This window comes from Saccostrea cucullata, unplaced genomic scaffold (assembly GCF_032062105.1).
Source record: "Saccostrea cucullata isolate Sc308-1 unplaced genomic scaffold, CSIRO_AGI_Scuc_v1 ctg888, whole genome shotgun sequence".
Taxonomy (NCBI): domain Eukaryota; kingdom Metazoa; phylum Mollusca; class Bivalvia; order Ostreida; family Ostreidae; genus Saccostrea; species Saccostrea cuccullata.
In genome coordinates this window covers 18,944-43,839 of record NW_026941285.1, presented here as the reverse complement: position 1 = coordinate 43,839, position 24,896 = coordinate 18,944, and the positions used below count along the sequence as shown (strand labels likewise).

At 34.3% G+C, this 24,896-nt stretch overlaps 1 protein-coding gene across 4 annotated transcripts; it reads left to right on the top strand.

The window, feature by feature from the left end:
* The first annotated feature begins 7,213 nt into the window (after nt 1-7,213).
* On the top strand, nt 7,214-22,998 carry LOC134257559 (B-box type zinc finger protein ncl-1-like). Of its 4 annotated transcripts, none has more exons than XM_062740160.1 (2): nt 7,214-7,312; nt 14,548-22,998. In XM_062740160.1, exon 2 carries the CDS (start codon nt 14,570-14,572, stop codon nt 16,868-16,870), a length of 2,301 nt encoding a protein of 766 aa, XP_062596144.1. In that variant the 5' UTR covers nt 7,214-7,312; nt 14,548-14,569; the 3' UTR covers nt 16,871-22,998. The 4 variants fall into 4 exon arrangements, with proteins under 4 accessions (XP_062596144.1, XP_062596143.1, XP_062596142.1 ...); XM_062740159.1 differs by lacking the exon at nt 7,214-7,312 and adding an exon at nt 7,718-7,806; XM_062740158.1 differs by lacking the exon at nt 7,214-7,312 and adding an exon at nt 7,832-8,228.
* Nucleotides 22,999-24,896: the final 1,898 nt, after the last annotated feature.

Below are 24,896 nucleotides of genomic sequence, written 5' to 3'. Positions count from 1 at the left end.
AATAAAGCTTTGTACATTTTATTAAAATATCAACTCTAGTTTTGAGGTCAGGGATCACGATCAACTTGTATTGACAGCATTTTACTCTGAATTACTCACATGTGATTTTAGCTGAAATTTAGGATTGAAATCTTGTAAAACAAATGCTCTGTGACCCGTATTTTGCTCCATTACCCATATTTTTCACTATGACCTAGTTATCTATGACCATTTGTGCGGTGTGCGGTGTGCATTTTTTGCTATATGAATCATAAATTTGTTACTTTTGCTCCAGTCTGAGAATACATTTTGCTCTTCTTCTCCAGAACCACCATTTTCAGGATTATGTGAAGATTAAAAATTGTTCAAGGCATGACCCTGGGGCAACTTTTTTGTTGACTCAAATAATAAAAACATTTATATTTTGCTTACTATTAGACCATCAAATATTTTGTTCACATCATGACCCATACTTTGCTTTAAATTGATTTGAAGACATAGTTCCATGTTTTGTCTCTACAACGTCACCAAATTTTTTATATCTTATTTTTAAAACATTTAATCATTATTTGGTCTATGATGCATCTTGGGACACATTAGGTTGTGACCTCTTTGGCCATTTGTTTTTGATAAAAGGCATATTTTGATTACCTGACCTATATATTGGTCTCTACTAACCCAAAACAAAACATTTTATGATTTTTATTTGTATTTGTATCATCCTTTGTGACTTACCAGAGGTCTGTACTTTTGACATTTTATGGCTTTATTTTAGTATATACGTTCTTAGAATTATCAAACTTTGTAAGTTGATGCATCTTGGGTTATCGGAGAATGATGTCCCCTCCTTTCATATTTTATGGCTATATTTTAGTATCTTAGGTATTTATTGGCTTAGAATCATCAAACTTTGTGAGTTGATGCGTCTTGGGTTTTCAAAGAGTGACAACCAAAAAGTAGGTCACAGTGACCTACTTTTGACATTTTATGGCTTTATTTAAGTATATACGGTACTTATTGGCTTAGAATCATCAAACTTTGTAAGTTGATGCATCTTGGGTTTTCGGAGAATGATGTCCAAAAATTAGGTCATGGTGACCTAAATTTTGACAATTAAAGGCAGTATTTAATAAACATAGGTATTTATTGGCTTAGAATCATCAAACTTTGTGAGTTGATGCGTCTTAGGTTTTCGAGGTCACAGTGACCTACTTTTGACATTTTATGGCTTTATTTAAGTATATATGGTACTTATTGGCTTAGAATCATCAAACTTAGTAAGTTAATGCATCTTGGGTTTTCGAATTGTCCAAAAATTAGGTCACGGTGAAACTTTTATGGCTTTATTTAAGTATCTATGGTACTAACTGGTTTAGAATCACTAAACTTTGTTTGTTGATGCATCTTTGGTTTTTAGAGAACTTCGACCAAAAAATAAGTCACAGTGACCTATTTTTGAATATCTCAAATACTTATTGGCTTAGAATCTTCAATCTTTGTTTATTAATGCATCTTGAGTCCTCAGAAAACTTCAATCTTAATATAGGTCACTGTGATGTACCTATAGTTTTTTATAGCTTTATTATTAAAAATATTTTCAGAAAATTCAAACTTTGTCAGTTGATGCAACTAAGATATTAAGGTTAAAAATAGAAGTGATAGATTGTACAATTTATCAGAAGAGCGATTCAAGGCCCTTGGGCCTCTTGTTCACTATGACCTAGTTATCTATGACCCATATTTTGCTATATGATCTATCTTTTGCTCTCTGAAATACATTTTGCTCTTTGACCAATAGTTTTGCTCCATGACTCAACTTTTTTGCTCTGTAACCCATATTTTGCTCTAAGACCCAAATATTTTGTTCTATGACCCATACTTTGCTCTATGACCCATGTTTTGCTCTACAACCAAATTTTTTATATCTTTGATTCATATTTGGTCTATGACCCACATTTTGCTCTTTGGCCAATAGTTTTGCTCTATGACCTATATATTGCTCTATAACCCAAAACAAAAGATTATTTGTATTTGTATCATCCACTTACCAGAGCTGTAGGAGTAAAGTGTTCAGTTCAGTTTCTTTAAAGTTTTACACCTAGCCGAAATATATACATTTTGTCCGGCGTTCTTTAAACTTTTCACATTTTCTTCTTCTCAAGAATGACAAAGCTTGCCACAAAGTAATTCATCATATTTATATGGGAGCATGCTGAAACTTATGGGGAAACATGGTAGTGTAGATTCAAGTTTGTTCAAATCATGACCCCCCGGGTAATGGCGGGGCCAAAATGGCCGACCAAAGTTTTACATAGAAATATATAGGAAAATTCTTTAAAAATCTTCTTCTCAAGAATGACAAAGCCATAATTCATCATATTTATATGGAAACATGCTCAGGTAGTGTAGATTCAAATTTTTTCAAATCATGACCCCCGGGTAATGGCGGGGCCAAAATGGCCGACCAAAGTTTTACATAGAAATATATAGGAAAATTCTTTAAAAATCTTCTTCTCAAGAATGACAAAGCCATAATTCATCATATCTATATGGAAACATGCTCAGGTAGTGTAGATTCAAATTTTTTCAAATCATGACCCCCGGGGGTAGGGCGGGGCAAAAATGGCCAACCAATGTTTTACATAGAAATATATTGGAAAATTCTTTAAAAATCTTCTTCTCAAGAATGACAAAGCCATTATTCATCATATTTATATGGAAGCATGTTCAGGTAGTGTATATTCAATTTTGTTCAAATCATGACCCCCGGGGGTAGGGCGGGGCCAAAATGGCCGACCAAGGTTTTACATAGAAATATATAGGAAAATTCTTTAAAAATCTTCTTCTCAAGAATGACAAAGCCATAATTCATCATATTTATATGGAAGCATGTTCAGGTAATGTAGATTCAATTTTGTTCAAATCATGACCCCCGGGGGTAGGGCGGGGCCAAAATGGCCGACCAAAGTTTTACATAGAAATATATAGGAAAATTTTTTTAAAATCTTCTTCTCATTTTACATAGAAATATATAGGAAAATTTTTTAAAAATCTTCTTCTCAATCATTTTCTAAAATATAGCAAATCAATTATTGGTCATGGGACTACTTTTGGATTTAAACTTTACAATAAAAAGCCATTTTATACTAGTCCTACCCTTGGTGCTCAGGTGAGCAATGTGGCCCATGGGCCTCTTGTTGTTGAAATATGCTGGAACCCTCACATTATACTGCTTTTGCTTCGACATAGCCCCCACCCACCCCCCCACCACTCGATGTCTTTTTTATAGATTTCCAGTTATTTTTGTGGTTGCTTTTTTATATACACTTAGCCGACATATTCTTTGCTTGATTATAATAAATACCAAGTTTAATAGCTTATAGTATTGTGAAATTCATGAACCCTTTTGTAAATGGTTCAGACCCAAGGTTGGATCTAAGGATGAGTTAGCATCCCCTGGTGATTGGTCATAACTGCCATGTATATTGATAAGGTGGATAGAATACATGTACATGTATATTAAAATAATGTTTAGTTTTATAACAACAGCCTAGTAATTGGTGTGAAACATGTTTACTGAAGTAGTACTACCCAAATGTGTCTAAATGTGTCTCTGGACAAACCCTAATCACTGGTCCATACGACAATAACGTTTCAATTATAGAATATTCTATTCTAATATTTGCTTTAAAAAACAAGATGTGTTTGTGAAACACTATGCGCCCGATGGCAACAAAGTTTAAAAAAGGCTGTTTTTAGCATGTAGGTCACAGTCAAAGTCATTGACCTTGGTGTCATTTGTAAGAACTTAATTAGTGGAATATGCATACCAAATTTGAAGTCTCTATTTCTCATGGTTCAAAAGTTATTGCGAAAGTTTGCAAAAGCTATTTTTAGCATATAGGTCACAGTCAAGGTCACAGGTCATTGACCTTGGTGTCATTTAAAAGAAATTAATTAGTGGAGTATGCATTCCAAATATGAAGTCTCTATCTCTCATGGTTCAAAAGTTATGGCGAAGGTTAAAGTTGACAACAGATAAACAGACAGGACAAAAACAAGACTAAATGTGTTTGTAAAACTCTGGTGTCCCCATGTGGCAGTTTTATAACCAGGGGCCTGTTTTACAAAAGAACTTACGATTAAGACCAAAAACTTCAGATTATTGTAAAATTTTGCAAAATTAATAATTCTCTTTGAAATTGTCTGTGTAAAAATATCTTACCACATTCATTCTAAAAAATTAAAAATAATTTTTGATACAATGTTAATTAAAAAGTTATATTAATAATTAAACTTGGTCTTAAATCGTAAGTCCTTTTGTAAAACGGGCCCCTGGGTTAAAGTTTCTCAAATGCAGGTCAAACTCCAGGGTCAAAACTGTTCGTTTTCCAAAGGAAAGTCTTGTCAAAAGGAATACGTATGCGCTTGGTTTCAGGATGGCATGTTTTGTGTTTGTGTTTTTCTAGGTGTACCTCATTAAAATAAAATTTCGCTGAAATTAGCATGTTTTAAAAATGTTTAAAAAATATATATAAAAACTAAAAAAACAATTGCAAAGTCAATTAAGGTAACTTTAAAATTTACATTCGTTCAATAGAAAATGTCTCTTGGAAATCAGGGTGCCCCCTCCCAATAAACTGCGAATTTATTCCGGCTCTAGATGCAATGGAAAAACAGGCAAATTCAAAGAATTCTCGTCCCCCGCTTTCGGTGTCTTTGTGGGTGAGATGCCATTTTTATGGCATATTTTTTTAAATATGAACGCCCTAGCATATGTCTTTCAGAAATTATCACCGATGTTGATTTCTTTGAAAAATAAGGTCAATCGTGAAGGTGAAGGGGCCAGAATTCATAGCAAATATCTTGACATGGGTAATGCACATGTCAAAAAATATGAAATCTCTTTTCAATCAAAACCCATAAAGGAAGTTAAGATGTGTTTGTGAAACAATGATGCCCCCATATGGCAACATAGTGAAGATTAAACATTTTTAGTGCAAATTAAATACAATATATATTGGTATACCTAAACAAGGGTCTTCTCACAAAAAATACGATTGCGCAGTATGAAAGCCCTAGCACCACCTGTTCAAAGATTATGGCCAAGGATAAGTTTTTGAAAGGTAGGTCAAACTCCAAGGTCAAAGTTATTGGTTTGTTACAAGTATTACATATGTGAGGTATGAAAGTCAGCCCTAACCGTACATGGTTAAAGTTTTTAAGAAGTAGGTCAAAGGGTCCAAGTTCTTGAAATCCAATGAACGGTCTTCTCACAAGGATAACAATTGTGAAGTATGAAAGCCCTAGTCCTTACCATTCAAAAGTGATGGTCAAGGTTAATTTTTTTCAGAAGCACGAAAATCTCCAAGGTCAAGGTCTAAAGGTCAAAGTTTTTGGCATCCTATAATAGGTCTTGCCACAAAGATTACATACGTGAAGTATGAAAGCCCTAGCCCTTACCGTTAGAAAATAATGGCAAAGGTTAAAGTTTTTGTTCATATGTATGGAAATTTCCAAGGTCAAAAGGTCAAAGTTGTTGGTATTTAATAAAACGTCTTCTCACAAGGATTACATCTGTTAAGTATGAAAGCCCTAGCCTTTACCGTTCAAAAGTTATGGCCAAGGTTAAAGTTTTTTCATAAGTACAAAAATCTCTTAAGTCAAGCCTCAAGGTCAAAGGGTCAAAGTTGTTTGTATCCAATAAAAGGTCTTCCCACAAGGATTAAATATGTAAAGTATGAAAGCACCAGCCCTAACCCTTTAAATGTTATGGTCAAGGTTTGCTTTTTTAAAAGTAGGTCAAACTCCAAGGTCAAAGGGTCCAGGTTCTTGGTATCCAATGCAGGGTAATCTCACAAGGACTACATATGTGAAGTATGAAAGCCCTAGCCCTTACCATTTAAAAGTTATGGCCAAGCTTAAAGCTTTTTCATAAGAACGAAAATCTCCAAGGTCTAAAGGTCAAGGTAATTGGTAAACAATGAAAGGTTTTGCCACAAAGATTACATATGTAAAAAAAAATATGGAAGCCCTAGTCCTAACAGTTCAAAAGTTTTGGCCAAGATTATAAATTTTCAGAGGTAGGTCAAACTCGGGGTCAAAGGGTCAAAGTCTTGTAATGAAATGAAAGGTCTAGTCACAAGGATTAAATATGTAAAGTATGAAAGCACTAACCCTAACCCTTTGAAAGTTATGGTCAAAGGTTGTTTTTTAAAAGTAGGTCAAACTCCAAGGCCAAAGGGTCAAAGTTCTTGGAATCCAATGAAAGATCTTCCCAAAAGGATTACATATGTGAAGTATGAAAGCCCTATTCCTTACCGTTCAAAAGCCAAGGTTAAAGTTTTTTTCATAAGTACGATAATCTCCAAGCTCAAGGTCAAAAGGTCGAAGTTGTGTTGGTATTCAATGAAAGGTCTTTACACAAAGAATATTACGTGAAGTATAAATGTTCTGGTGTCTACTGTTCAAAAGATATAGCTAAATCTTTGTGTAAAAGTGGGTCAAACTCCAAGGTCAAGGTCAAAGTTTCAAATTTGGTGGTACCTAAAAAAGGGTCTTGTCACAAGGAATACAAATGTGAAAGACTTAGCTCCACTAAATAAAAAGTTTAACTAGGTTAAAGTTTTTGCGGACTAACAGACAAACAGCTAGATAGACGGACGGACACTATAAAAACCATATACCCCCAAAACTTCGTTTACGGTGGCATAAAACATCTATAAAAAATATATCTATTAGCAATTAGTGCAAAATAATTATCGTCACTCCTTTCATTTGATGGCAAGACGAAAACAAGTTCCAAAATGGGAGAAATTTAAGGGACACACTCATGCAGCCCCCCCCCCCCCCCCAAGTTTGTGCGAACTTGACACCTAACAGATGCGTCAGTCATTTTTCTTCATCAGTATTCTCACCAACTTTAAGGTTCTTGTTTCCTTTGGGTAAGGGTGTGGAATACAAGGTTAGTTAACCCTCAGACTAGGTGTGAGGGTGTGGGAATACAATGTAACCCCCTTCCCCCCTTTATGGAAAACGGGGTTATCATTCAACTACACAAGAACAACGGTGAATACTTTTTAAAAGATTTTCTTGTTCCCGCCAAATTTATTAGGATTTAATCGAGTACATAAATTCACTCAGGTAAGCAGTGTTGACCACTAATCAGGCCCATTCTCGTCAAACAAGGTACGCGCCGATAGGAGGCGCGGTTTCTTAATTAATTCAATCTCATATGCATATTCACAACGAGGCTTCGATATCTTTTTCAATGGCGGGACGCTAAGACGCACATGTCTTCCCTCGAGATCAGATCACTATTATAACTCACCAAGTAAGTAACTGTCGATTATTTTTATATGCATAGACTCTCCATAGAATAATGTTTTTATGGTGTGAAAATGTTATAGATCGGGCTTGTCGATTATGTATTTTGATCCTTGTAAGCTTTCCGGTCATTGTGTATTTCAAAACATGGCGTTTACAACATGTCAAAAGAACTGTCTAAGAATAGAATGACATGTGTTGAAATTAATGAACGATTGTGTGTTTATTAATTTTTCATTTGGTTGACATTCTGTGGTTATAGGATTAGTGTTTTGTTGTTGTGTGGAAGTTTTCTCTTTGTTTATAAAGTTACTTTCATTGTTTTGAAATAAGCATGTTTTCAACATGACCAAGCATAGTTCATTTCTGTCGAGACTTCTGATTGGTTGAAATTTCAGAACTCTGTCTTTGTTATTCATTTTAGTCGAAAATAGACAACAAACTTGAAAAAATGTATCATTTTGAGTACTTGTCATCTTAAAGTTGATATTCCAAGTGAATGTAAGTTTTATAAGTTGTCATCAGCCTCATTGTTGATGCAGTCGCCTGGGCAATGATACCATAGCTGATTCATGTTATTGTCCTGGATATTTTATGAGTCACTTAAACAAAGCAGACCTCTTTGTCAATTTAACATACTGTTTAGAAATTTTCTTTGTGTATTTCACTTTAATAACAACTCTAGGAAACCAGGAACTGATGACTTAAAAAAGTATTTATCTGTGTCAAACAATTTGTGTTTCCCGTTTGTTGCCTGGATCCAGGGATGGTATTTTGTCTTCTACTGGGGATACACCCATTTCTGATGATTAACCCTGACACTTTAGAGCAATCAGACTTTTACTTAGCATAAGTGAGAAAAGAACACAAAGCTATTTAGATGTCAATTTACTGGAGATAATTTTTAATTGGTCAACAATGAAGTAAGTTCTACTCTTAATTGATCACTTTAGTAATTATATGAAATTCACAGTTTTTAATTTACTATGGAGGTGAGAAACTTCTTCAGGTAGTACTAATTGATAACCAGAAGGTACTCTTTTCACCTGTAATGTGTCATTAGACATGTGTATTTAATATAAGGTCCATCCATTCTTACATTCAATTGAGATTAGCTTTAAACTGAAGACAAAGCATCATGCCTTCCTTTGAGTCTTATTGGGAAAGGTTAGTTATGAATTTATACACATTTTCACCATGCAGGCCATTTTTTATGATACTAATAGGATTATATTCTATTAAATGTATAAGAGAAGGTAATGTGATCTTAAAAAGTGAATATGTAATAAGTAATTTTTGTTACACGTTGTGAAAAGAAGTTGAATAGCCAGACAACTTTATATACTGCATAGATCATTAAATGTTTCATCATGCCTGTGTTATAAATCACTAAAACATACCATATAATAGAAGATACTTGACATTCTAGTAATCTGCCCTTTAAATATAAAGCTGTTCAAGCTGAGTGATGGAGAAAGTTTGAATTTTTCTGTTGAATTCAGATTATAAATAATTTGCTTGATAAAAGGATGCTAAATTTGTTGTATCAGCAAGAATATCTTATAAGTTATAACACGGTGCACAGGTCACATTTTTGAAATGCTTGTATATCAAGTTTCTTGGAGTACCTTTTACTTTCTAACCATACATTATAATTATGAAGAATATTTGTCAAAATTTATTAAATTCTGTTCTTTAAGGGTCTATAAACTTTGAATTAAATTTTGATTCTTTTAATTGAAAAACATATAACAGTATTTTCTCTATTAACTACCCCTACTTAGATGTCCTTGAGTTTTTTCTGTTTGAGAAACCCCCTCACCCCCACCCCCTTCCCCATTTTTTTTACAACAAAGTATGGTCAGATTAGAGTTTTCCAGATCCTTCAGAAGTTTTTGCAAAACCAATTGAAAATCAGAATATTTTTGATGAAATTAACTATGTCATTGATCAATATGATCAGAAAATTAGTGATTGAGACAATCTTAAAATAAAATTTCTACTCACATTCTTTGACTGATTAGGGCATAGATTCAGTAAATTTCAGACACAACCATTTAATTTCAGTAAAGATACCAAATGATGGGCCCACTTTTACAATTTTCTAAGCACCTACGGTACTTAATTGGAGTGAATACTATATTTGATTTCATGAAACATGAATATTTAAAAAAAAATTATGATCTTTTAATACCCATTAATTTGAACCCCACAGTATTATGTTATTCTACAAAGTTCTGATTTTAAAGGGGATGAAAAAAATAAAACCATCTGATTTGTAGGAACTAATCAGAATTTTCTATATGCTTATCCTGTGGTCAAGAAATCTATCTTAAACTGCTGCCATTTAAACTTGCATTAGACAATGGTTATACCAGTTGCCTTGACAACCTGACACAATGGTAGTTTCATAATCTGGTTTCCTTTTTGACCCTTTAAAGATTTCAGGTCGATTTTCAAAACTTAAAGGTTTAAATTACTGGGAATAAATGACCCATCTTCCTCAGTTTATTTTATTCATGGATTTGAAGGATACAGTAATCTTCAAGGTATAGTACTTAGTTATAGGATTTCCTAGATCATGTTTTTCTTTACATTTTTTTCTGAACTGTCTTGTAAAGGTCACCACAGCAACCAGTTTTATTTGCATTTTCATGGACATAACTAAAGCTATGGTCACATTGTACCAGTAGCTTCCTTTGTATATATTACATAACTGTTCAGCACAATTTTAAACTGAATCAACAGTATTTAATTCCTAGTTGCCTTGAGGATGTTTAAATGATTTCAGAATCTGGACTTTACTGTTTAAATTTGTCATGAAGAATTACATGCATGGTCACATCTGTTATACTAGCAAAGCTGTGTGCATAGACTGAATTTACACACTGTGTTCAAGATATATAGGTATGACATAAGGGGAAGGACTTGCACTTGAGGGGCACTTTATTGAAGTGTTACCAGAATCAGCTGTTCACTGTAGCAACTTCACTGTTATGATCTGAGAGAGAGGGATTTATATATGTATACATGTATGTAAACATGAACATTTGAGAAAATGCATTGTGCAACCTGATATCCTTACATGCATTATGATACAAATAAAAGGGAGAAAATTAACAGTACTATATCATACCTGTTTACTTTACGATTTTGTGGTATTTTGTACAGATTTTGAGTGCTAAATAAGTCTAACGTTCTGTGAAAATACGGAAATCTGTTTGTTTTAATATTTTATCAGATAGTTTCTGTTATGATCAGTCTCAATTTGATGCTTTTTAATCGCTTAAAAACACTTAAGTGATGTGTTGCCAAAAAGTGTTTTTTTAAAGAATTGATAGAAATGGTAATCAGACATGTCAGTGGCGGGGGCCTCAAGGCGGCCCCCCCAGACCCCCTGCCTACTTATTGCCCCCTCCTCCACCCCACTTCAATTCCTGGATCTGCGCCTAAATGTAGTTGTTCTTTAGTATGAATAAATGTAAAATCGATGGAAAGTGAAATCATACTAGCAAATGCTAAATCTCACTGACAAAATTAATGAAAAAAAACAAAGAGACATCAATACAGGTAAACAGGTCTGCTATATATTATATGAATGTCAGACTGCTCGGCCCAACGACACCTCGGCCCAACGATGCCTCGGCCCATTGACACCTCGGCTCCGACGGCTCGGCCCAAATTAATGCCTACACCTCGGCTCACATAAAAGACACCTCGGCCCAAACAGAAATATAATATTTTAATTAAATATATATTTATTATTTATGCTGTTATATATCTATGAAATGCAAAAGAAAATTAATTTGATACATTTGCAATCTTCCAAGACGGCAAATTGACGGTAATTAAAGAAAGACAATCCATTAATAACTTGATCATAAGTGCTAATCATTAAACAAACAAGAAGATGCGGTGCATCCTTTAATTTACACACGCGTGTCATATGGGGTGGTGACTATGAGGAGTTGATTACGAGAAGCCATAATTGGGAGACTTACTCATGTTAATGAAACTGTTCACTGTAGCAACTTCACTGTTCTTTGAGAGAACCCTTGTTATATATTTATAGAATTTATTTGAAAAAAATATGATTTTTAAAATTAAGCAGTAAAATATATACATGTATATCAAAAATAAACAAATCAATAAATCTTGTAAACCAGGGCATAAACTTCTGTGTAGACCTATTACATGTACCTCCCAATCAACGGATTAATTGTAATTTGATGTTGTATTGTGGTTTGTTAGAAAAAAAATGAAATATTGGAATTATCGTATATTTATAGCATACGTATAGTGATTATATATATATACATAGTAAACATTTACATTACCGTTGCATAGAAAGTACAAAAAAAAATAAACTAATTTAAACAAACTAAATTTTATTTTATTCCTAACGCATGGGCCGAGCAGTCTTCGGTATGGGCCGAGGTGTCAATGATTTTGAGCCGACCTGTCAGGGCCGAGGTGTCAACCAGCATGGGCCAAGGTGTCGTTGGGCCGAGTAGTCTGTCTACCATATTATATATATCAATGATTTAAAAAGGGGGGAGGGGCCTTTTGAATCTCAGTTGTATGAAGTATATTGTATTCTTGGAAAGTCTCAACGAAAGGCATGAGATGAAGATAGAACCTTATTTGTGTTTTTAACCATGATAACTTAAATCAAAACCTCTGAGTATTTTAATTTCAACTTCTTAGCGGGGAAGTTGGGTGTTGAACTGTACGTCTTACATTAAAAGCCCCCTACTGATTTTGTTTCATAAATGTTTGCAGAATATTGGAGAATTAATATTTTTCTGAACTGACATCAGCTTCTATAATTACCTCTGCTATTTTTTTATGACCTGAAATTAATGACTTTAGTTGAGTAGCCAGTATATGTTAGTTGCAGAACTAAAACCATCACAAAGAAACAGATGTTCGTTTGTTTTTATTTTTAAACTTTTTCCAGGAAGCGAGCATATACTTTTATTTGATTCAAAATAAGTTTTTGAATACATGATTCATTTAGAAGTTGGAAGTTGATTTTTTTTTCTTTTATTTGATTTATAGCTCAAAGAAATGAATTTACACATTCATAATTTTTTTTTTTTTTAGAAAAAATTGGAGATGAAGTTTGGTTGCATCATATTTTTCACACAAATTAGTTAAGTTCTGTGGTGACTATCATTCTTATTTCTTTAAGATATCTAGCATTATATGACAGATGTTTTGCTATGCACCACAGTGACCACAATATCATTTCTACATCACACTATACTGATGACAAATTGTAGCAGAAAATCATAAGGAACCCAGTTTCTCTTTGTTCCCGAATTTTGAAATGCCTCACTGAACACCTGTATCTAAACAAAGAAACATCGGATAAAAAACAATTATATTCCGAGCAGTCTGCAGAAAATCTAAATCAATATTCCAAAATAAAGTGATGCAGGGTGTTTGAGGAAAACTGATTTATCCCAAAGACGAATGCTTAATTTATGCAGGTACAACTGCTGAGTGACTGGTTAAAGTGATTGTCATTTAAATTCTTCCCCAATAATAATTCTGCATCACAGCCTTTATTGAGGAATGATCAAGCCTCTGCCTGCCTGCTAAGCACTTTGGAAAAAATGTTTCACCAACATAATGAGTCATGCTTTCCGTCTGGTGATCATTTTGAGTCATAACCAGGTCTCTTGTTGGCTTGCCATTCTCTCCAAGACTCGTGTGTCATACCGGGAAAAAAATTGTCAGACTGGGCAGTTTGGAAAAAAATTGACTCGGGAGGAATATCTGCTTGTGCAGTTCTTTTTATTTTTTGTTCCAAAGAAGTGGCTAATGGTTTATTCAGTGGAGCATTGGGGGGAATTATTTACGCCTCAGTAAGACCCCATTTTAGACACACCTGCTGTGGATAATACATTTTCAGGCCAGATTTAACTCTGTAGAGATTTTGTGATTGAAACCAATAATGGACTTCATGGCTCTTCAGGTGATATACCAGGGATATTTAACTTTTTGTTTGTTTGTTCATTTATTTAGTGTATGTATATTGTGTAAGGTATTTTTATTTATAGAACCTAAAAAAATAGTTTCCTGTACATCTAAAGTTTCTTGTCTAATAATAGAAGCTTGTAATTTATGAGAGTGCAACACAGGTTATTTTTAAGTTTTGCTTCATCAGATTGACAAGATACATGTAGTTTCACTTTATAACTTTAATGTTTAAGAGAAAAACAATTTCTTTTTGGAGTTTATATGAATACACGGTCACTGGCCCTGTTTGTTTACCAGAAAATTAATCTTTCGGTATTTAGCCATGGGAGTCAAGTTCATATGTCATGTAAATGAGTGATCATTTAAAGCGATAACCTTAGTTAACAAAAAATAAAGTACAGAAATGGTCATTTACACTCAAACTGTTTTTTCGCTCGGTTTTGGTAATTTGAGGTAATTTGTGATGTTTAGTTATTATTTAAGGATTTTATTGTTGAACATAGTACAAAGAAGATGACAATGTCAGGATGGAATTTAATCTGTTTGCTCAAATTTTGTGTACATTTTGAGAAGGGTAGAGTTATTCACATTATTTTTCAATACTCCAAGAACAAAGAAATGTTTTTTATGAGACTTTTGGCCTCTTTACTTGTGTGGTTCATTAAAGAACATTAGCCGAATTAGAGGTCAAAGCCCCAAAAGACACAGTAAGTTGTGTGCTCCCACATTTTCACTGTCTGTTCTTACCAACATTAGTGACTGCAGCCGACTGTAATAATGGCCGCCCAGATCAGATAGGAAGGATCTGGTTACAGTATTAATCTGCCACAAATCTTTGTTCTACTCATGTTGTTGTACAATCATGATAATGCTAAGAGGCTAGGGCATAAGTTTCCTAATGCATATTTATGTTCAGATCCAGACATATTTTTTTCCCTCGCTTTCTATTGACGAACTTGCATGGTGACAGTAAATCAAATTCAGAGTTTTCTACTCAAGGGCATTATTATTTATCCACTTACGCAAAAATAGGAATGTACTGTGATATATAATATATATTACAGTGATTGATATTAAATTGTCAGAGTAAATCAAATACATAGATGCAATACATTGTTAATAAAAAATGTGATTGTAAAATTATTTATGAGGGAAAACAAACATTATTGAATATTTTATTTAATTAATTGTCAAGCATGATGAACATCCAGTAGTTAAGCCACGTATTCATGTTTTTATATTTTCTATTTTTAGGTGCAATTTGAAACAAGACATCATGTCATCACCCACCCCATCCCAGAGCGACACTGTCACCACGGCTTCTACGGCCTCCAACTCCTCCGACAGCGAGATGGAAAATGCCAACGGGCCTAATACACGCTGTTCCATTTGTCAAGAAACATACACTATACCCAAAGTCCTCAGCTGTTTTCATACATTTTGCCAACCCTGTCTCGAAAAACTTCAAGAAGTTGCAGACAAGATAAGCTGCCCTGAGTGCCACCAAGACACATTCCTTGGAGGTCAAGGCTTAACAGGTCTCCTGCCCGATTACGCTGTAAGCAACCTACTGGAAACCAACGCATTAGATACAAGTGCCTTACACTGTACTGGCTGCAAAAGCAAAGAAACCAACGCTGTTGCAAGGTGCTTCGATTGTGCAAACTTCTTGTGTGCCAACTGTGTCATGGCCCACCAGTTTATGCACTGCTTTGAGGGACATAGGGTAGCTAGTCTGAGTGAAATTCAAGGCAATAAAGATGAAAATGGCAGTGGTAAGTCAGAGAAACCCATCTACTGCCCCAGACACAAGACAGATGTTCTAAAGTTCTTCTGCAAAACGTGTGTGCAGCCCATCTGTAAAGAGTGCACAGTTTTTGACCATGGAAGAGGCCATGACTGCTCATTCATCATGGACATTGGAGAAAAGCAGATGGAAGTCTTGCAGAGGATGGAAGAGGATGCGAAAAACAAAGTCAATGAACTGCGTGTAGCAGCCAAAGGGATAGAACACATTTCTAGTCGTCTGCAGGTCCAGTACCACAAAGCTCAGAATGATATCAATGACACATACAACTTCTACAGAGCAATGCTGGAGGAGAGAAAACAAGAATCTCTTAAGGAACTTGATCAGGTTTTCAATACAAAGCAAGTTGCCATTAGTTCCTTAGCCCAGAAGATCCAAGACAACATTGATCGTCTTTTCCAGGGATGTGATTTTGTTGACAAAGTTGTCAAATATGCAAGCATCACTGAAGCTTTGATGTTCAAGAATTTGGTGGAACAACGATTCCAAAATATGTTCAACTTTTGCCCAGATATCAACAACCATATGTATTTTGATATCGAGTTTGTGTCCAACTTTCAAGCCATCACCACTGGTGTACGCAACACTTTTGGATACATCCGTGAGGCTGAAGACATCATTCCTCCAGTGCAGAAACCACCTCCCATTGCTCGACCAAATGGTGTCATAACCACTGCCACCACCTCCACATCCTCTTCACCACCTCTAACCAACGGCCATATTTTTGAGACTCCAATGCTGTCCAAAGATTTCGGAGGCTCTCAGAATAGCCTCATATTTCCACCTGCAGACACTAACATGTATGAGAAATGGTCTAATGGAATGGACATTTTTCAGAATGGAATTGATGTGTTTTCCACCAGTGCTGATCCACTTTTTGACATATCAAGCAAGCTGAACCTTACCAGTCTGTACCCACCCAAGTCACAACTGAAGCGGCAGAAGATGATCTACCACTGCAAATTTGGAGAGTTTGGTGTCATGGAAGGCCAGTTCACAGAGCCCAGTGGGGTAGCTGTTAATGCACAGAATGACATCATTGTTGCTGACACAAACAACCACAGAATCCAGATCTTTGACAAAGAAGGAAGATTCAAGTTTCAGTTTGGAGAATGTGGGAAGAGAGATGGCCAGCTGCTTTATCCAAACAGAGTTGCTGTTGTAAAATCTTCAGGAGACATCATTGTCACTGAGAGAAGTCCAACTCACCAAATACAGATCTACAACCAGTATGGACAGTTTGTCCGTAAATTTGGTGCCAACATACTCCAGCATCCACGAGGGGTGACTGTAGACAACAAGGGAAGAATTGTCATTGTGGAATGCAAAGTTATGCGAGTCATCATCTTTGACCAGTTTGGAAATGTCATCCACAAGTTTGGCTGTTCCAAGCATCTAGAATTTCCAAATGGAGTCGTGGTTAATGATAAGGAAGAAATTTTCATCAGCGATAACCGAGCTCACTGTGTGAAAGTCTTCAACTACCAGGGTGTCTTTTTGAGGCAGATTGGAGGAGAGGGCATTACCAATTATCCAATTGGAGTCGGCATCAACAGCGCTGGTGAAATCCTTGTTGCTGATAACCACAACAATTTCAACCTCACGATTTTCACTCAAGACGGCCAGCTCATCAATGCCTTGGAGAGCAAGGTGAAGCACGCACAATGTTTCGATGTGTCCCTGATGGATGATGGTTCCGTTGTCTTAGCAAGCAAGGACTATCGTCTCTACATTTACCGGTATGCTCAGATACCCGGCATTCCTATGTAATAAGCAAGCAGGGACCTGCTGAATCTGGAACAAAGTGAACTCAGCGTCCAAGAGCAACTTACGGGGTAGTGTTGCTTTAGAAATGACTGGAATAAAATTCCATTTTTATTTACTGTATTACTCAAATGTTCATTTTCTAGTCAACATTTGAAAATGATGCCAATTATGAATAAGGGAAAATAGTTTAGGGGGCAAGAAAACCTTAGTATTGTAAGCCTTGTATGAGCAATGTTACAGGCACATGTCATGTTTTTAATCATTTTGCATGCCATTACTGTTAAATTTATACAAAAATCAGTATTTTCATCAATCTTGTGCCTGTTCCAGCAGCTTTTATAAGAGTGAGCCCCTTGAAACACCTCAAGACTTTGTACACAAATTTGAAAGCCTTTTGTTCTTAATATGTGATAGCCGTGTTTTTGTTGTGGCTCTTCTTCACAATTTGTAAATGAAATGCCTGCTTTTGTAAGTTATTATTTAATAGTTTGAATTGTGTTATGGTATATATATATAAGTGTTATTTAGTCGTTTAATTTACTAGTTGTTCTTTTTCATTTTTTCCAAGTTATTAATATTTTTCTCGTTGTTGGTATTTTTTGAGGATATTACACAGAGGTGGGTTAGAAATTTCACTGTGTTTTATTGAGTGTGCTTTTTTGCCGTAAGATAGGAGAATCTTTTTTTTTTTTTTTTTGAGTGCTACCTCAATGTTCAGAGAATCAAAGATCAAAATATACTGCAATTTAATGTCAACTCTCAATAAAATATGCAAGAGAAGTCGAGGCTTCATATCCATTGATCATTATATACTGCCTTAAAAAAAGCCATTGGGACTGAATATTTTAAATCAGATGAATTTAGACATAAAATGTACAGAGAGTAAGAGAACAAAAGGAAAGGAATCAAGAATTAAAAAGAAAGTGCAGGCACATTGAGGAGTGATTAGTTACTGTAGTATGTTGCTATGGAATTGGGTGTACATTTTTCAAGACACAATGTAATGGCTGCAAACTTTTTTTTATAACAAAGCATTGTATAAGTAAATGAATTTTTATTATGTATGTGCTCTGAAAGTGAAATTTTGTAGCTTTAAATAACATGGATTTTGTGCAATGTTGACAGGGGGTGGGGGTAGGAAAAACATAGCATTTTGTATTATTGTATTTTTATACTAAAAGATTTGTAGTATTAATTTTTGGCTGTTTTTGTAATGTTATTTTAAATGAGCTTTCAAAGGCAAACAGTTTCAAATTTTTGTATAAAAAAATATTTCTAGACTTTATTTGGTTTTTGAACAAAAATGGTCATGGCTTGCTATTCCTGTACCAATGTTTTTTGGTTATTTTATATTGTTATCAATCTGAAAGTTTCATATCAGTCTTGTCAAAAAGAATTTCCATAAAAATACATTTAAAAATATCCAAAAAAAAAGTTGCTTCTTGGCTTGAACATCCACTAGCATGAAAGTGCCATAGCATTTGCATTTTTCTCACAATAATTTGCCATATTGTTAGACTTTTTTATATCCCCTCAACAAAACTCTACATTGCAATGACTTTTTTTTGTTAGTGAACAAAGATCAGCTTTTCATTTTCATTCATATCTCCCCCATCATGTAGCAAAAGGAATGTTATCAATTTTATTGTTACAGCATGGTGCTAACCGTTAGACTTGGTCATTTCATGCTCTTTCATGCTAGTGGTTCTTTAATTTTTTTTTGAAGTATTGTTGTACTTGAGTGTGTTCATAAACATTGATTATTTTTCTACAAAATGCTGTTAAAAAATTGTTGTTTTTTGGGAGGTTGTGTTGAAATCTACCACAGTGTCTTCCTTCCTGTGTAAAAGTTAATTGTTAAGTCTACATTCATTGGCTTTGCCCAGGAAAGAAAGTAACGTAAAATTCATTTTCATTGGTTAATATTCTTATCAGCTAGATAGATGGATAAAAACCAGATTATTACATTTTTTGCAAGTTATTCTTTCTTTACTGTTCAACAGATTTATTACGTGTGTAAGCATACGATAAAGTTAAGCACAATTTTTTTTATGATACGGCCATTTTTATTTTTTTTTCTGTTGAAAGACTGCATTTTGTTTTGCAATTTTCCCGTGGTGCTGAAAGCATCTTCTCTGTGCACACACTCTTTCTGTAAGCAATTGAAACCATTTTATCACAGCTACATGTTCTACAAACCAGCAGACACTTCACACTGTACTAGACGTCAGTGTTGGTGGGAGTTTAAAGCCAGGAACATGTTCTTCTTCCCCTAAAAGAATTGAGTCTTCGGCAATCCGATGACAACTAACTGTTTGACAACATTCCTCCCCGTTTATGCTCTACTACTGTTTTTGTCGTTGATTTTAAAAAGATACGACCAATAACTATACGGTGTTCATCTATGCTCATTTATGAATCGAGATTTTTATTGAACTTTGCCTCCAGTCACATTTTTTGTTGATAATTTATTTTGTATTTGTTGAATTGTATAGAGCTGCCATTCTGAGGGCATCTGTGTGTATAGTCATTGTGCGTGTGTCCAAAATTATGTTTACTAACTCCAAGCGGGGGGAAATAACTGTCATGACATTTCACTGAATGACGTTCATGCAGTTTTTGTCCTCAGAGAACAGAGTGGCCTCCTTTATATATTAATATATGTAATATATGTCTAATCCAAATGTTATGTGGTTTGAGAACAACTTTTCTGTTCCAGAATATTAAAAAAAAAAAAAAGGAAAAAAAATTATATTAATTTTTAAAATGGTGATTTATTTATTTATTGTAAATGGATATTGAAAGCTTGAAAATTGGAGATTTTTAACACATGAAGTTCTGGAAAGAAGTTAGTTCTCTGACCACCACTGTTGTTGAGTGTCAGTGTTTTTGGCAATCAAGCTGTTATAACTCTGTGCCATTATATAACCTTGGTTTGTTTTTGTTTGCCCCCCTTATTTATACTTCAGTTGATCAGTCATCTGTGTGGTCAATACAATCATAAATTATTCTGTAGTTAGATTTTTATTATGTTCTTTGATGTGAATCCTTATTTAGTTTATCTGTGATTATAGTTTTGCCAACTTCAGGAATTTAGATAATTTTATCAAAATATACCCACATTCTTTTTAATTTAGAAGGTGGTGGAGTAGCTTGCAATTTCTCCAGGGTATTGCCATTGGCATTACATTGAAATGGCAAGGATTTCAAGTACTAGTATTTTTCTCTCTTTAATCTAAATTACAAAACTGGCATTATTGTATTCAAATTGACGTCTTCTTATGTTCCGTATATTGCAAGTGAGTACTCGTTTCTTATTCCTAAGTTTGAATTATATTGTTGTATTTTCTTTCTTTATTTGGAAAAGTCCCATTTAAGCCACAAAGATCAGCAGATGATATTAATTGGGTGAAATGCATGTGGACTTGATTTGTTTACAGGTATTTGTTTGTTTTTTATGTCATTGTAATCGAGGCATCTGTCTAGACTGGGGAATCCGACTGGTGCAAAGGTTGATGTTCTTTGTGAAATTCTAAATAGGTCCGAAGAGTTGGATTATTTTAGTTTTATTCAGATTTGTTTTCACCATTTTCCTATTTAAGTTTTTAGATAAAACGCTAATTTGTTTTCTCCAGATGTAAAACTACAAAATATGAGGCTATTTTCTTTATTTTGCATTGATAGCGCCAAAATATAATTTGGTTCTGGTTAGTACAGTGTTGAATCTTACTCTATTTGTAAATGTCTTCTATTAAGAAAAGATCTTTAATATAAAGTTGTATAATTATATAATATAGTTAGTTAATATGTTGTGCAGTTTATAAGTTATTCATACAGACATTTATCGTGTTGTTGTTAAATGCTTCATTCCAGTTCTGTATTATTCTGGGATATTTTATTTTATTGGATTATTTATGTTGCGTAAGAATCCAGAAAAAGCAAGTTTAACAATGATTAATCAAACAGAACATCACTCTGAATATGACAGGGAACCTTCAAATCTGACTTCTGAATGAGACCACCCTATCAAAAAGCATCATCAACTTCACAGTCAACTTAGTGAATCAAAGAGATTATATACATGACATAACACTACAAATTTCTCTGTGATTTGCTGCGTATTTACATCATTGCATATTTTACAAGTCATAAGAATCCCCATCCTACGAATATATTGTTATTGTTAGACTTGAATTTTTTTTTACAAAAAAGAAAAAAAAATACATTTATTAAAAAAAAGTGTTTGTTGGGACTGAATGGAATTTTTGCTTGCTTTCATCAAATTGAGAAGCAAAAACCTTTGAATGCTCTCCATTACACGGCCAAATAACATACACCATTATGACTGAATGTGTATGTTTGAAAGGATCTTTTTCCAAAGTTATAGAAGTTTAAATGAGAATATTCTATAGAAGGGATCTATCAGAATCATCGGTTGAAATTCATAGGATATATCAAACGGATAGGTGTGGAATTTTGATTTTTGTTATTACTTTGGAGAAATTTTGCCAAAGGGTGTTCAGCATTAATATTTCAAAGTAGCAGAGAGCAAGAAATTTTTTTTGCAATGTTGATTTTCTTTTTCGTTGATGTTTTATAAACAAAAGTCTGCCAGTTAATCCTTTTTTTGTTGACCTTTTTATACTTACATTTACAGTTAGGTAGAGATATATGCTTATTGTCCTTAACTGATTTACCACTTTATGCAATTTTTCTAGACCCCTGTACAACAGTTCAGTTTTTGTAAAGGAACGAGGAGTTAATTTTATTTTGAAAGGAAATATATATCAGAGTGGAATGGCATTTACCCAGGAAATCTGGTTGGAAATGGTGGTCTAACTTTAAGTTTAGTAACCAAGATGTTTTTTTTTTTTTTGTTATTTAGCATTTAGTGTGGATGTTTTTCTTTGTTGTAATCCTGTGTACAAAAGTTGAGTTTCTTTTAGAGTTTTGCTTTGCTGTTTTCAGTGTAGTTATTTAGATCAGTAGTTCTCACTCATGGTGTGTTAATATGGTAATGTTCTGAAAAGGAACCATTTTATTTTGTTGCGTGTCTGATGATGCTGAATTGAAAGTTTGCGGATCTTCTCAAGAGATATTCAGAACACTTGAACCTGACAAAGTCACACTCGGACAACAAGCCCTTTACCTCTAATGCCAAAGACTAGACTACTGCAAAAAAGTATTCTTCTATTTGTACAAGTCATTGCATTGGAACATAAGTCAGTGTGCAATTCTTGCCGGTTTAAAATACTCATTCAGGGAATAAGGACAGTTGGTTGCAAGAAACACATACATTGGTCTTTAATTAGTATGAATGATTCATTTTCTAATTTTCTTGCATCCTGTAAAAGTTTAAATGATTGTCATTACGGTATATCAGTGAATACGAGTTCAGGTGTCTTAATCACGTAAAATTTTAAGAAGTCTTCAGTGGTTGTTTCCGTCCACGTCTGATTTGGAAGCAGTCAGGGTTTTATAAATGTTTGGCTGTGTGACTTGGTCAGGTCTTGTTTACTAGTCTTTATTTGGACCAGGATTTTTTTGCTTTTCACACATTCCATTTCTTGATGAATTGAAAAATTATTTCCATCTTAAAGTGAATGGCTGAAAAATTCGGTTCCCATCATCCCAGGTGACCAATCATAAAAATAAAGTTTGCGTATGGAAAAGGTCAACATTGCAGGACAAACTGAAGGTCACACATACCAGGTCTCGATTGTGATTGGTCACCATCCATGTACATTACTGTGAGGTGATTAGTTTAGAAGTTTGTTGTTTTTTGAATGGGTATATGGTTTATTTTCACTGTCATCCTGTTAGCGATCTGAATGCCAAGGTCTCCCCAAACTCAACCTGGCTGAAAAAAAAATTGTTAAAGGACACCTTATGCATTGTTTTTATACTAATTTGTGTTATTTTCTATGTAATTTTTGATGCAATAGTGCTTAGTCGTAGAACTATATACTTAGATGTTAACACTGATGGTTAAATTTTGATCTCTTATTTTGTATGTCAGGTTTTCATGTTTAATATATCAACGTACAATGGAAAATTTTTAACTGTATTCACAGGTTTTTGTTATGCGTGTAAACTGAATGGAATTCAATAAAGTATTTTGTTTGCTTCAATCTTTTGTTTTAATAATGAAAGCATCAATATGGATACAAATATGCAAGGGAAATATTAAATCAAATTCTGGTCATCCAAGACAGCAAAACTATTGGATGCGAAATGTAACATGTATGCAGTTGGAGGAAATTTTATAGTGTCAACGAGAATATTAGTATTTTTGTTACAAATTCAATTGAATCATAGTCATTAATATATTGTTTCAAATACCAGAGCTGCTCAGGTTCAAAGTTAGCTGAGTCACAAATATTATTTGAAATGTGAAAAACTTGCAATGATCACAATTACTGTACAGGATTAAAACTGGATAGCTTGAGGGAAATGGTAAGGAAATGCTTATTTTGTGTTCATGGGTTTGCTAAAATCATGTTACGTATACTGGACTTGAGAACAATATTTGAATTCATTAATCTCAGAACCCCAAATCATTTTGCAATATACATGTACAATAATAATCAATTTTTCCATTTGTATTTGAATGGAAAACTTTTAGCTTTCTTTTCAACATTTACGGGAAAAAAGGTAGTCAAATGGTACATTCAAAGATCTAGAACAGTTTTCCAAAAATAAAAATAGCCAATCAGATTTGCAGTTAGCTGTAGAATCTGTAACATTATGGTTTTATAAAGACATCTGACCATAACATAACATCCCATATGCTAATGCAAATTTTGTGCAATATATTGAGCAAGATTTTCTGTGTATGGTTTGGGGTATATTTCTTTACTTTCCAAGCATTGATCAATCAACTACCTTTCATACCCCAATTCTAGACTTAACGTATAATCCCTATTAACTGCCCCGGGCTCATAGGAAATTGCAAAAAGGGGGCGGTAATTTTGGTGTTCTCTTTATGATATTTAATGTCTATTTTAACTTCAAACAAGTGGCCCAGGGGCCACAGCGCTCACCTGAGAACATCGGCAAGGAAAAAGCACATATCAGATCAGAACTGAAAGTTTACTGAGGTGGGGGGCTTGAATTTTAACCCCCCAGGGGGTCATGATTTGAACAAACTAGAATCTACACTACCTGAGGATGATTCCATATAAATATCACTAATCATGGCTTTGAAGTACATGTACTTGAAAAAAAGATTTTAAAAGGTTTCCCTATTTAATTCCTACATAAAACTTTGGTCGGCCATTTTGGCCCCACCCTAGCCCCGGGGTCATGATTTGAACAAACTTGAATCTACACTACCTGAGGATGATTACACATGAGTTTCATCTTTCCTGGCCCAGTGGTTCTTGAGAAGAAGATTTTTAAAGATTTTTCCTATATGTTTCTATGTAAAACTTTTAACGGCCATTATGGCCCCACCCTAGCCCCTGGGGTCATGATTTGAACAAATTTGAATCTACACTACCTAAGGATGATTTCACATGAGTTTTATCTTTTCTGTCTAAATGGTTCTTGAGAAGAAGATTTTTAAAGATTTTTCCAATATATTACTATGTAAAACTTTGATCGGCCATTTTGGCCCCACCCTACCCCCAGGGGTCATGATTTGAACAAACTTGAATATACACTACCTGAGGATGATTCCACATGAGTTTCATCTTTTCAGGCCCAGCGGTTCTTGAGAAGAAGATTTTTAAAGATTTTTATTTTATACTCCATTGTAAAAACTTTGATCGGCCATTTTGGCTCCACCCTACCCCCAGGGGTCATGATTTGAACAAATTTGAATCTACACTACCTGAGGATGATTCCACAAGAGTTTCATCTTTCCTGGCTCATCGGTTCTTGAGAAGAAGATTTTTTAAAAATGACATTAATTTTTCTCTAATTTATAATTATCTCCCATTGGAAAAGGGCATGGCCCTTTATTTGAACAAACTTGAATCCCCTTTACCCAAGGATACTTTGTAGCAAGTTTGGTTGATATTGGCCC